The 13,117-nt window shown below is 42.4% G+C and overlaps 1 protein-coding gene across 10 annotated transcripts in view; it reads left to right on the top strand.

The window, feature by feature from the left end:
• SPART (spartin) overlaps positions 1–13,117 on the top strand; it is a 67,320-nt gene that overhangs the window by 41,885 nt on the left and 12,318 nt on the right. For all 10 annotated transcript variants that reach the window (XM_034936582.3, XM_003826882.6, XM_055096605.2 and 7 more), the window contains one exon: positions 1,702–1,825. In XM_034936582.3, coding sequence (XP_034792473.3) covers positions 1,702–1,825 — 124 coding nt within the window. The remainder of the gene's footprint in view (positions 1–1,701; positions 1,826–13,117) is intronic.

Here is a 13,117-nt window from a genome sequence, read left to right as displayed (position 1 = left end):
GATTCTAGGCAGAAGTGGTAATATAAGCAAGTATATGAATAAAACAGCATTGTCTTGAGTATCATAGGCAGTTTAGTATTGGTCATTGCTATATTCCACATGGTAAATGCTCAATAATTATCTTTGGAATTGATGAATATCACGTGAATATTCTACATTTATTTGCAAAGTGTCACTGTGGTTTATGTTGAACATCTTAGACCAGCTATATGAGGATACTGGGAGTCCAAAATGGTTCCAAGATATATATTTTACTTAAAAACGTTGTTTTAAAATTAATCACAAGAAACCAAAGTTAAAGGGTACAAAAGAGTATATGGTAAAAAATAAGTCTGGGCCCTATTCCTGTCCACCAACCACCTAGCTCCCCTGTCCAGACACATAATCTTCCCCTGTCTCCTCACCCCCGCAGATGGAGTCTCACTCTGTCGCCCAGGCTGGAGTGCAGTGGTGCGATCTCAGCTGACTGCAACCTCCGCCTCCCGGGTTCAAGCAATTCTCGTGTCTCAACCTCCCGAGCAGCTGGGATTACAGGTGTCTGCCACCATGCCCGGCTAATGTTTGTATTTTTAGTAGAGATGGGGTTTCAGTTTCACCAGTTGGCCAGGCTAATCTCGAACTCCTGACCTCAGGTGATCCACCCACCTCGGCCTCCCAAAGTGCTGGGATTACAGGCATGAGCTAGCATGCCTGGCCTCAGACACATAATTATTAACTTCTATTGTCCTTCTAGATATATTTTATGCATAGTTAAATACACACACACAGAGACATATATAATATTTAACATAAATGGTGGCATGTAAAACATAATATTTTGCTCCTTGCTTTTTTACTTAACAGTATATTTGGAAATTCTTCCATATCATTTAGAACTTCATGTTTTAAAATTTAATTTCTTGTTCTAAAAAAATCAAATGATATTAAAAAGTATATGCAGTGAAAAGCTTTAGATTTTACTTATGGGTGACTTTTATCCCATGTAGAAGTTGTTTTGTTTAATGTTGTTTTTATATTTTATGTGACATTCTTTGTGTTACTGGCCACTTTGATTTTCAAGTTATTTTATTATATTAATACTATGAGGTCTGAGTTGGCCTGCGTCTTATTTCTTAGAATGAGTTCATTCAGCTTTAAGAGTTTGGGTGTTGGCCCAGGCTCTCATCACAGCTGTTCAGTTAGCAAAGTATAGATATATGTTCTCCATTTCCTCTTAAATGGAATAACAGATTATTCTGTGTTTATATATTCCTTCTTGTTTCAAATTAGACATTTGTTTGATCTCTGTCAAAACCAGTTTATGAATTCATCTTTGCTTACTGATTGAGTCATTTAACAAAAATCTTTTAATCTTACTGAGTACCATGTGCACACTAGTATCTAGGGATGATATCTGTTTGAAGGAAATCAGTCTAGTCCAGAAAAGAAAAAAGTCAATTTAAATGATTTGTTAAATGCCATATTGGACTTATATTGGTATTTAAATCTTACCAGTCAAGATTTATATGGACCAGAACAGTTTTCAACTTCATGGCAGTTCTGGTATTGTACTTTATAAGACCATACTGGTAACTAGGTTGGCTGGAGATATTTTTCATTAATTTTATCTAGTATTTGTTGGCTTCATATTTGTTATATAATGCTTACAGTTTTCCCCCTCTTAGTACTAACTTCACATTTTGAAACATTTTTACTGTTTAGGCTAAAGATACTTCAAGTGAAGAAGTTAACCTGAGTCACATTGTACCATGTGAGCCAGTTCCAGAAGAAAAGCCAAAAGAATTACCTGAATGGAGTGAAAAAGTGGCTCACAACATTTTGTCAGGTATTACAGTAATGTTAATTTTTTTCCCTGTATGACATTAAGCCTTTGGAACCAAATAAAGATATTGTTTATTAGGGAATACTGAGAAAGATAATATTTTGTATTTTGGTTTTAAATGATCAATTTAGAAATAAATGTAGAAGGAACTAGTCTTTTGAAACATCAGATATTGTCATATAAGAATAAATTCTTCCTGGCCTATTATTCTGTTTTACTATTGGGAAAATGGATAGTGAAAAGCTTCAGGAATCTTCAAACTCTTAATAGTTCTGAATCTAAAATTAGTTATGTTCGTTTCCCCTTTGAAGCTCCCTCTTAACCTCCCCCTACCCCTATCCCTCAGCTGTGGTCTGAATGTGTCCCTTCAAAATTCATATATTGAAATCCTAACCCCTGAGGTGATGGTTTTAGGAGGTGGGGCCTTTGGAAGGTGATTAGGTCATGAGGGAGGAGCCCTCATCAATGGGATTAGTCCCTTATAAAAGAGATCCCAAAGAGCTGCCTTGTCCCTTTCACTATGTGAGGAAGCAGTAAGAAGGTGTCATTCTATGAACCAGGATGTGGGCCCCTCACCAGAGACCAAATCTACCAGCACCTTAGTCTTGTACTTCCCAGCCTCTAGAATTGTGAGAAATAAATTTTTGTTGTTAATAAGCTACTAGTTTATGATATTTTGTTATAGCAGGACAAATGGACTCAGATACCCACCCAAAAAATGAGAACATATTCATCCATCTTTGGAAGCAAAGCAGCACTGTATGAACTATACAGCAATGCAGACATGAGAACATCTGAGGGTTATAGCCAAGCTCTTTGAGAAGTAGTCTCTGCTGTTTAATTATGGTTATAAAGGGCCTCAGATCAATTATTCTGAAGCCAGAATGATCATTAGTGACACATCTTTCTACTTTAATTGGTTAACATTTCACATAGCTTTTTAGCTATAGTAACTCTCTGATTTATACCTTTTATTTTGTTTTTTAAAAAATATTGCCAATCACCATTCAGTGTGTCAAATTCATAACCCCATTAAATGGGTCTTGACTCATTTAAACGACTGTCAATTCAGATTTCCATGTCCACTAAAATCCATTTTAAAAGATGTCTAAAGCAGAGGAAATCTTCAACATAAAAAACCAACAAGCTAAAATAATTAGCTAGCTAGGAACTAATAAAATACTTTTCCTAGTGCCAAAGAACTATGCTTGAGACAAGAAAAAAAGAGCCAAATTTTAAAATGTAGTTGCGATAGTTAAAATTGACTTGAAAGAGATTTACAAAGAAACTGCAATGAAAAACCTTTTCACTTTTACTACCCTACCCCCCAACTTTATAGGCTGCTAAGCATTATTAGGAGGCCACCATTCAGAAAACTTGTGTGTTACCCCAACACACTAAATTCAAAGGTTGTTTTCCCAAGTTTTTGGAATTTATACTTGTCAGGCCTCTGAGCCCAAGCCAAGCCATCACATCCGCGGTGACTTGCACGTATATGCCCAGATGGCCTGAAGTAACTGAAGAATCACAAAAGAAGTGAAAATGCCCTCCTCTGCCTTAACTGATGACATTCCACCACAAAAGAAGTGAAAATGGCTGGTCCTTGCCTTAAGTGATGACATTACCTTGTGAAAGTCCTTTTCCTGGCTCATCCTGGCTCAAAAAACTCCCCCATTGAGCACCTTGCGACCCCCACTCCTGCCCGCCAGAGAACAAATCCCCTTTGACTGTAATTTTCCTTTATCTACCCAAATCCTATAAAACGGCCCCACCCTTATCTCTCTTCGCTGACTCTCTTTTCAGTATCAGCCCGCTTGCACCCAGGTGAAATAAACAGCCTTGTTGCTCACACAAAGCCTGTTTGGTGGTCTCTTCACATGGACGCAAGTGAAAATACTGTTACAAGTTTGTTCCATTTACTACTGCTATGTAACAAACTGCCCCAAACCCAAAGGCACAAAACAACAAACATTTGTTTCTGTGGAATTCAGTGGGCCAGGTATTTGGAAAGGTCACAGCAGGAGTGGCTTATATCTCTTTCATGGTGGTCTAAGGGCTTCATCTGGGAAGACTCAAAGACTAGCTAGTGACTTGACAATAAGCTGAAGACTGGAATCATTACTGACACCTCTGGCATCTAGGCTGGGAGAGGTCAAAGTCTAGGACTGCCAAATAGAGCGCTTACACATGGCCTCTTGTGGCTGGACTTCCACCCAGCGTGGTGGCCTTAGGCTAGTCTGGCTTCTACATAGTGACTTGGGGCTTCAAATGTGAATCATCCAGCAAACAGACAGAAGCTGCATTACCATTTCTGACATACTCTTGGAAATTTCCAACATCATTTGGTTAAAAGCAAACAACAAGCCAGCCCAGATGCAAGGAATGTGACATAGACCCCACTTCCCTCTGGGAAGAATGTCAAGATCTTGTGGAAAGATTAACATTCAGAATAGCAGGCACTGTTTTTGGTCATCTTCAGAAATTTTTTCATCAGCTGCCACTAAATCTCAGGCCTCCTAGGTACTATAGATACCACACCATGGTGCTACCAGAAGCAGTACAGCCAGTTAATCCTGGGAAGAGGTCTCTTTGGAGATTTCAAAAGAACTTTCAGCAGTGCATAATTTTAAAACAAGCAAAAACTGTGTTCTGGTAACACTCAGAGGCCTTCTTTATTACTTAAGACCTCAGTTTCTTCATGCCAGTACCTCTTTTCCTTTTTATTCTATACCTTCAGGGCTGGGGTTCTAGTAATGTCCTCATAGTTGGTAACTGTAAACTATTTAACTGCCTATCAGAGTATATGTCTCTTTATGAGCTTTTTAATAGGTAGAACGAATAGTTCGTCAAATGTTTATGGTACAAGTAAAACAAAGGGGGGCAGAAAATTAATAAAGATTTACTCCAGGGAAAATTATCTGATCTATCAAGAGACTATTGTTACCTGACTAATTCAGTCTATGTACAAAATGAGTAACCAGGGATATAAATTGAGCTCATTCATCTTAGCCCATAATTGGTGCCTGTCCACTGTCAAAGAATAAGTAAAGATCACTAAAAGCTAGTCTGAGGTTTTCCTAATGTAAAAGGTAAAAAAAGTAAAACAACCATGCTGAAAGTTTACCTGTATAGGCTTGAGAAACCTAGACTTAACACTTTAAGAAGGCAGCGGCTATGCAGTATCAATGGAGTAGAGCCTAGTAAGCTAATTTGGGAGGAGATAGAGGGTTGCTGACAATAAACTGATGGAGCCCACCTTTAGAGCAATCTACCTTCAACCATTCTGAAACACTTTAGTGGTTGTGAGATAACAAAACATCATCAAGGGTATTTGAATGTCCCCTCTCAACTCCCTAGTCTTTCCCAATTTAATTTACAGATGGACTCTGGAATGCTAGGCAAACAGTTGACATGGAGTGAGACGGAATGATCACTTTCTGCCTACCTATTCCAACATATCATCCTAGGGTTGAGAGTGAGCAGAACGGAGGCAACTATGATGCCTCCCTAAGGTTTCTCCAAGATTATGCATTTTTTGCTACCATTTTGTGCTTCTAGGCCCTAGCAAAAACTTTTCCATTTTGGTTAATTCAGTCTGTTAAAGAATAGACAAACACGTCCTCCTGTTCTTCAGTAGATTATTTCTGGGACTCCATTGGCCTAGTACAGTCTTCCAGCTGTCAGATCCACAAAGACCTTTATTCTGGCATAAATTATATAGAATGAACAAAACATCAAAGAGCAATCATATATTCAATTTATACTTTGATGGGTATAGGGTGGTTAAGTGCTAAGACAAATCATTTCTAGGTTTTTAGAGGACTACGTCAAACATAAGATACATGTCATATGATTGGAAATTCAGTAGTAGCCATGTGCTAGCCAATTTTCTGCCAATTTTCCCCCTCTCTTAGCCAGAAATAAAGAATATCAAAAGCTGAAAATAAAAAGATCAGTGATCAGTATTTTAAACTCATATTTCTCATGATAAAAATTATTAAAACTTACCAGAAAAGTTGGGTTCTATATAATCTTAGGGTTCAGCTAGCTTTTTACCAGGAGAGAAAGCTGTGATTTGGGTCTTCTGTGTTTATGTGTTTTGTTTTGTTTTGTTTTGAGACAGAGTCTCGCTCTGTTACCCAAGTCGGAGTGCAGTGACGCTATCTTGGCTCACTGCAAACTCCGCCTTCAGGGTTTAAGTGACTCTCCTGCCTCAGCTTCCTGAGTAGCTGGGACTACAGGTGCACACCACCACACCCAGCTAATTTTTGTATTTTTAGTAAAGACAAGGTTTCACCATATTGGCCAGGCTGGTCTCGAGCTCCTGACCTCAGGTGATCCGCCCAACTTGGCCTTCCAAAGTGCTGAGTTTCATGCGCGTCCGTGTGAAGAGACCACCAAACGGGCTTTGTGTGAGCAACATGGCTGTTTATTTCACCTGGGTGCAGGTGGGCTGAGTCCGAAAAGAGAATCAGCAAAGGGAGATAAGGGTGGGGCCATTTTATAGGATTTGGGTAGGTAAAGGAAAATTACAGTCAAAGGGGGTTTGTTCTCTGGCGGGCAGGAGTGGGGGTCGCAAGGTGCTCAGTGGGGGTGCTTTTTGAGCCAGGATGAGCTAGGAAAAGGACTTTCACAAGGTAATGTCATCACTTAAGGCAAGGACCAGCCATTTTCACTTCTTTTGTGGTGGAATGTCATCAGTTAAGGTGGGGCTGGGCATATTCACTTCTTTTGTGCTTCTTCAGTTACTTCAGGCCATCTGGGCGTATACGTGCAAGTCACAGGGGATGCGATGGCTTGGCTTGGGCTCAGAGGCCTGACATTCCTGACTTCTTATATTAATAAGAAAAATAAAAATAGTGTTGAAGTGTTGGGGTGGCGAAAATTTTTGGGGGGTGGTATGGAGAGAGAATGGGCGATGTTTCTCAGGGCTGCTTCAAGCGGGATTAGGGGCGGCGTAGGAACCTAGAGTGGGAGAGATTAAGCTGAAGGGAGGTCTTGTGGTAAGGGGTGATGTTGTGGGGTTGTTAGAAGAAACATTTGTCGTATAGAATGATTGGTGATGGCCTAGATATGGTTTTGGATGAATTGAGAAACTAAATGGAATAACAGAAGGAGAAAAACAGGTATAAAAGGTCTAAGAATTGGGACGACTCAGGATATCTGATTAGAGAGTGCCTAAGGAGATTCAGCATAGTCCTGCCAGCAAAGATTATTTATTTACTTCAAGAGTTAAGAATGGCAGTTTGGGGACAGCACCAGGAGATATCAACTGTGATGGCTTGGAGAAACAGTGTAAACTGGCAGTGTAAACAAGAGCAGGGCATGTATGAGTAGTTGAGAACGGTGAATAGGAGTATGACTAGACAGAAGATAGTAGGGATGACAGGTTTTTTGGGGCACAGTCTAAGTTGGTCTGGTGTCTCGAATGAGACTGGGGTCTAATAAGGAGCGTCTGTACAGGAGCTTAAATGGGCTGTACCCTGTAGCATTCCGAGGACAGGCCTGAATTCTGAGAAAGGAAAGTGGTAAAAGTATTGTCCAGTCCTTTTTAAGTTGGTGGCTGAGCTTGGTGAGGTGTGTTTTTAAAAGACCTTTAGTCTATTCTACTTTCCTTGAAGATGGAGGACCGTAAGGGATATAAAGGTTTCACTGAATACTAAGAGCCTGAAAAACTGCTGGCTGATTTGACTAATAAAGGCTTGTCTGTTGTCAGACTGTATTGAGGTGGGAAGGCTAAACTGAGGAATTATGTCTGACAGAAGGGAAGAAATGACTGCAGTGGCCTTCTCAGACCCTGTAGGAAAGGACTCTACCTATCCAGTGAAAGTGTCTACCTAGACTAAGAGGTATTTTAGTTATCTGACTCGGGGCATGTTGAGTAAAGCTAATTTGCCAGTCCTGGGTGGGAGCAAATCCTCGAGCTTGATGTGTAGGGAAGGGAGGGGGCCTGAATAATCCCTGAGGAGTAGTAGAATAGCAGATGGAACACTGAGAAGTTATTACCTTGGGGATAGATTTCCACGATGGAAAGGAAATGAGAGGTTCTAAGAGGCAGGCTAGTGGCTTGTACTATAGTATAGCCTGCCTTTGCTGGTGTGTGGCGATTAGGCCTGGTGGAACTGCCATCAATAAATCAAGCGTGATCAGGGTGAGGAACAGGAAAGAAGGAAATTTGGGGAAATGGGGTGAATGTCAGGTGGATCAGAGAGATACAGTCATGGGGGTCAGGTGTGATATCCAGAATAATGCGAGAGGCCGGATTGGAGTCTGGGCCAGGAACAACGGTAATTGTGGGAGACTCAACAAAGATTGAGTATAGCTGAAGGCGCTGGGAAGCAGAAAGTATATGCGTCAGGTATGAGGAAGAAAATGGATTTTGGAAGTTATGAGAACTGTAGAGAGTGAGTTGAGCATAGTTTGTGATTTTGAGGGCCTCTAAAAGTATTAAAGCAGCAGCAGCCGCTGCACGCAGACATGAGGGCTAGGCTAAAACAGTAAGGTCAAGTTGTTTGGACAGAAGGGCTACAGGGTGTGGTCCTGGCTCTTGTGTAAGAATTCTGACCGCACTAACCATGCCTAGGAAGGAAAGGAGTTGTTGTTTTGTAGAAGGTGCTTGGGTTTGAGAGATCAGTCAGACAGATTGGCAGGGAGAGCACGTGTGTTTTTATGAGAATTATGCCGAGATAGGTAACAGATGAGGAAGAAATTTGGGCTTGATTGAAGTAATGGGGGCTGTCTGTGAAGCTTTGCAGCAGTACAGGTTAGGTAATTTGCTGAGCTTGATGGGTGTCAGGGTCAGTCCAAGTGAAAGCGAAGAGAGGCTGAGATGAAGGGTGCAAAGGGATAGTAAAGAAAGCATGTTTGAGATCTAGAACAGAATAATGGGTTGTAGAGGCAGGTATTGAGGATAGGAGAGTATATGGGTTTGGCACCACGGGGTGGATAGGCAAAACAATTTGGTTGATAAGATGCAGATCCTGAACTAACTTGTAAGGCTTGTCTCGTTTCAGGACAGGTAAAATGGGGGAATTGTAAGGAGAGTTTATAGGCTTTAAAAGGCCATGCTGTAGCAGGCGAGTGATAACAGGCTTTAATCTTTTTAAAGCATGCTGCGGGATGGGATATTGGCGTTGAGTGGGGTAAGGGTGATTAGGTTTTAATGAGATGGTAAGGGGTGCATGATCGGTCGCCAAGGAGGGAGTAGAGGTATCTTATACTTGTGGGTTAAGGTGGGGGGATACAAGAGAGGGACGCAAAGGAGGCTTTGGATTGGGAAGAAGGGTGGCAATGAAATACAGCTGTAGTCCAGGAATAGTCAAGGAAGCAGATAATTTAGTGTCTCAGCCTAATAAGGGAACTGGGCAGGTGGGGATAACTAAAAAGGAGTGCTTAAAAGAGTATCGTCTAAGTTGGCACCAGAGTTGGGGAGTTTTAAGAGGTTTAGAAGCCTGGCTGTCAATACCCACAACAGTTATGGAGGCAAGGGAAACAGGCCCTTGAAAAGAAGGTAATGTGGAGTGGGTAGCCTCCGTATTGATTAAGAAGGGGACGGACTTACCTTCCACTGTGAGAGTTACCCGAAGCTCGGCGTCCGTGATGGTCTAGGGGGCTTCCGAGGCGATCGGGCAGTGTCAGTCTTCAGCCACTCAGCCAAGAAGATCTGGGAAGGAGTGAGTCAGAGAGCCTTGGGCCAGAGTTCCAGGGGCTCTGGGAGTGGCTGCCAGGTGAGTTGACCAGTCCGATTTTCAGTGGGGTCCCACACAGATGGGACGGCTTAGGAGGAATCCCAGGCTGCGGCATTCCTTGGCCCAGTGGCCAGATTTCTGGCACGTGTAGCAAGCTCCTGTGGGAGGAGGTTCTGGAGGAACGCCTGGCCGCTGCGGTTCAGGCGTTTGGAAGTTCTTGTGTGCTGGAGATGTGGCTGGGGTTTGTCTCACAGTGGAGGCAAGGAATTGCAACTTTTTTCTATTATTGTACACCTTGAAGGTGAGGTTAATTAAATCCTGTTGTGGGGTTTGAGGGCCAGAATTTAATTTTTGGAGTTTTATTTAATGTCGGGAGCAGATTGGGTAATAAAATGTATTTTGAGAATAAGACAGCCTTTTGACCTTTTAGGGTCTAGGGCTGTAAAGCTTCTCAGGGTTGTTGCCAAACAAGTCATGAACTGGGCTGGGTTTTTATATTTGATGAAAAAGACCCTAAACGCTATCTGATTTGGGATAAAGAAAAAGGAGCAGTAACCTTGACTATGCCTTTAGCTCCAGCCACCTTTTTAAGAGTAAATTGCTGGGCAGGAGGGGGAGGGCTAGTCACAGAACTAAACTGTAAGCCAGACCAGGTGTGAGGAGGGGAGGTGATAAAAAGATTATAGGGTGGAGGAGCAGAGGCTGAGGAAGAATTGGGACCTAGCTCGGCCTGTCAAGGAGTAGCCTGGGGAGGAAGGGAGAGGTCAGATGGGTCTGTAGAAAAGGAAGATTAGAAAGACTCAGCGACGCTTGGGGTTGGGACTGAGCGGACAGGCGGGAGGGAAAGAAGGAAGATTTGGGACGAGTTGCACTGGGCACAGACTAGGAAGGGACTGATGTGTAAAAGAATGCCTGGACGTCAGGCACCTCAGACCGTTTGCCCATTTTACAACAAGAATTATTTAGATCTTGTAGGATGGAAAAATTCAAAGTGCCATTTTCTGGCTATTTGGAACTACTGTAGAGTTTGTATTGGGGTCAAGTGGCATTGCAGAAGAAAATAAGGCATTTAGGTTTTAGGTCAGGTGTGAGTTGAAGAGGTTCTAAGTTTTTGAGAACACAGGCCAAGGGAGTAGAAGGAGGAATGGAGGGTGGAAGGTTGCCTATAGTGAAGGAAGCAAGCCTAGAGAAAAGAGAGAGCAGAGAAACGGAAGGGGTTTGGGGGTTCTTACCTTCCAGAAAAGGGGTTGGGGTGCAGAGATAAGAGGTCGGGGCACGGAAATAAGGGATGGGGTGCAGAAATAAGGGGTCAGGGCATGGAAATAAGGGGTAGGGGCACAGAAATAAGGGGTCGGGGCACGGAAATAAGGGATTGGGGCGCAGAGATAAGTCGGGGCACAGAAATAAGGGATTGGGGCACAGAGATATAAGAGGTTGGGGCACGGAAATAAGGGATTGGGGCACAGAGATACGAGGTTGGGGTACTTGCCCCTCCTCTAGAAAAGCAGGACTTGCTGCTAAGAGTGAAGGAGAAGGAGTTGAGGGGTACTTGCCCCTCCCCCAGAAAAGCGGGACTTGCCGCTAAGGGTGAAGGAGAAGGGGTTGAGGGGTACTTGCCCCTCCCCCAGAAAAGCAGAGAAGGGGTAGAGACAAGGAGAGAAGGGGTTGGGGTACTTGCCCCTTCCCCAGAAAAGCGGGACTTGCCGCTAAGGGTGAAGGACCAAGACAGGCATCCCTGCGTGGTCTGACACCTTTGAAACGTGGGTGAATAATCAGAGAGGCATCCCTGCAATGATTAAACGTCAAGGGAAGGCTGCCTTCCCAGTCTGTGACTGGCGCCGGAGTTTTGGGTCCACAGATAAAACGTGTCTCCTTTGTCTCTCCCAGAAAATGAAAGGAATTGAAATTAAGAGAAGGGAGAGATTGAAGTGTGGCACCAAGATTGAAAGGAGAAAGAGGTCGAGGGATAGTGAGGGAGGTTGGAGAAGAGAGTAAAAAGAGGCCGCTTACTGGATTTGAAATTGGTGAGATGTTTCTTGGGCTGGTCGGTCTGAGGACCTGAGGTCGTAGGTGGATCTTTCTCACGGAGCAAAGAACAGGACAGGGGATTGATCTCCTAAGGGAGGTCCCCTGATCCGAGTCACGGCACCAAATTTCATGCGCATCTGTGTGAAGAGACCACCAAACAGGCTTTGTGTGAGCAACATGGCTGTTTATTTCACCTGGGTGCAGGTGGGCTGAGTCTGAAAAGAGAGTCAGCAAAGGGAGATAAGGGTGGGGCCATTTTATAGGATTTGGGTAGGTAAAGGAAAATTACAGTCAAAGGGGGTTTGTTCTCTGGCGGGCAGGAGTGGGGGTCGCAAGGTGCTCAGTGGGGGTGCTTTTTGAGCTAGGATGAGCTAGGAAAAGGACTTTCACAAGGTAATGTCATCACTTAAGGCAAGGACCAGCCATTTTCACTTCTTTTGTGGTGGAATGTCATCAGTTAAGGTGGGGCAGGGCATATTCACTTCTTTTGTGCTTCTTCAGTTACTTCAGGCCATCTGGGCGTATATGTGCAAGTCACAGGGGATGCAATGGCTTGGCTTGGGCTCAGAGGCCTGACACTGTGATTACAGGCATGAGCCACTGCACCTGGTCAGTGACTTCTGTTTTTAATAACAACTGTAAATGGTAGCTTTCTTTAGTTCAGTAAAAGTGGACAGTGTCCCACAAGCTGTAGTAGTTAGGTTTGAGTTAGGGAATTTTAATATCTGCCAATGTCTCATTTATTCGGCAAACGTTCATGGTCTGCCATGTGGCAGCATTAATACAGTGCATAGGAGGCAAACATGAACAGAATCAATCTATATCTGGCATTGTACATGCCATTTAAAATACCTACATAGCTACCGATGAAATATTGCATTTCCTTATCTTCTGTTGCAGTGTTTACAGTTTTAACATATTTATGTATACTGTATACTTCCATGGTGATATGTGATTATTTGCATCTAGTATTTCTCTTTATTAGTGCTGTGACTTTTTATCTCATTTCCATTTATTTTTCTCAGTCATCATTTGACTTCATCCCTATTATTTCTTATAATTTCATTATAGGATTATAGTCTCCTTTGTTTCACTGTCATTTATTTTATGATTTCTCCGTCTTCATGTTCAGCTGGTTTCTTCTTAAAACTTTTTCAACCTATAAGTTAATCTAAAAAGATAATTTTGTTAAATGGGCATCTTCAAGTCTTCTGTTGTTTATGGAAGCCTGTTTGCTTGGGTTTGAATCCTGCACTTCCCCAGAAGTTGATTGTCAGGTAGGACAGTGGGGGTAGCATTGGAGCTGGAGGTAGAGATGTTGACTAAAACAGAAAGAGAAACATAAAATTTCTAATTATTTATTACATGTCACTTTTCATTGTTAACATTTTAAAATAAACTGCTGTGGTTTTCACGTGATTGCTGGATGCTTATTCATGGGCTGGAGTAATCATGTAAAACCATGCCACAGACCTTGAGAGAACATAATTAAGTATTTCATATGTTCAGCTTTGAAAGCTCATTGTTAAGTATTAGCCAAAAAAGAAATATTTTAAATTGAAAGTATCTGCAGAGTAGG

The sequence above is a fragment of the Pan paniscus genome, chromosome 14 (genome assembly GCF_029289425.2).
Source record: "Pan paniscus chromosome 14, NHGRI_mPanPan1-v2.0_pri, whole genome shotgun sequence".
Lineage (NCBI taxonomy): Eukaryota > Metazoa > Chordata > Mammalia > Primates > Hominidae > Pan > Pan paniscus.
Note: the sequence above shows the minus strand (reverse complement) of the source record. Positions and strands in the feature narration are given on the sequence as shown.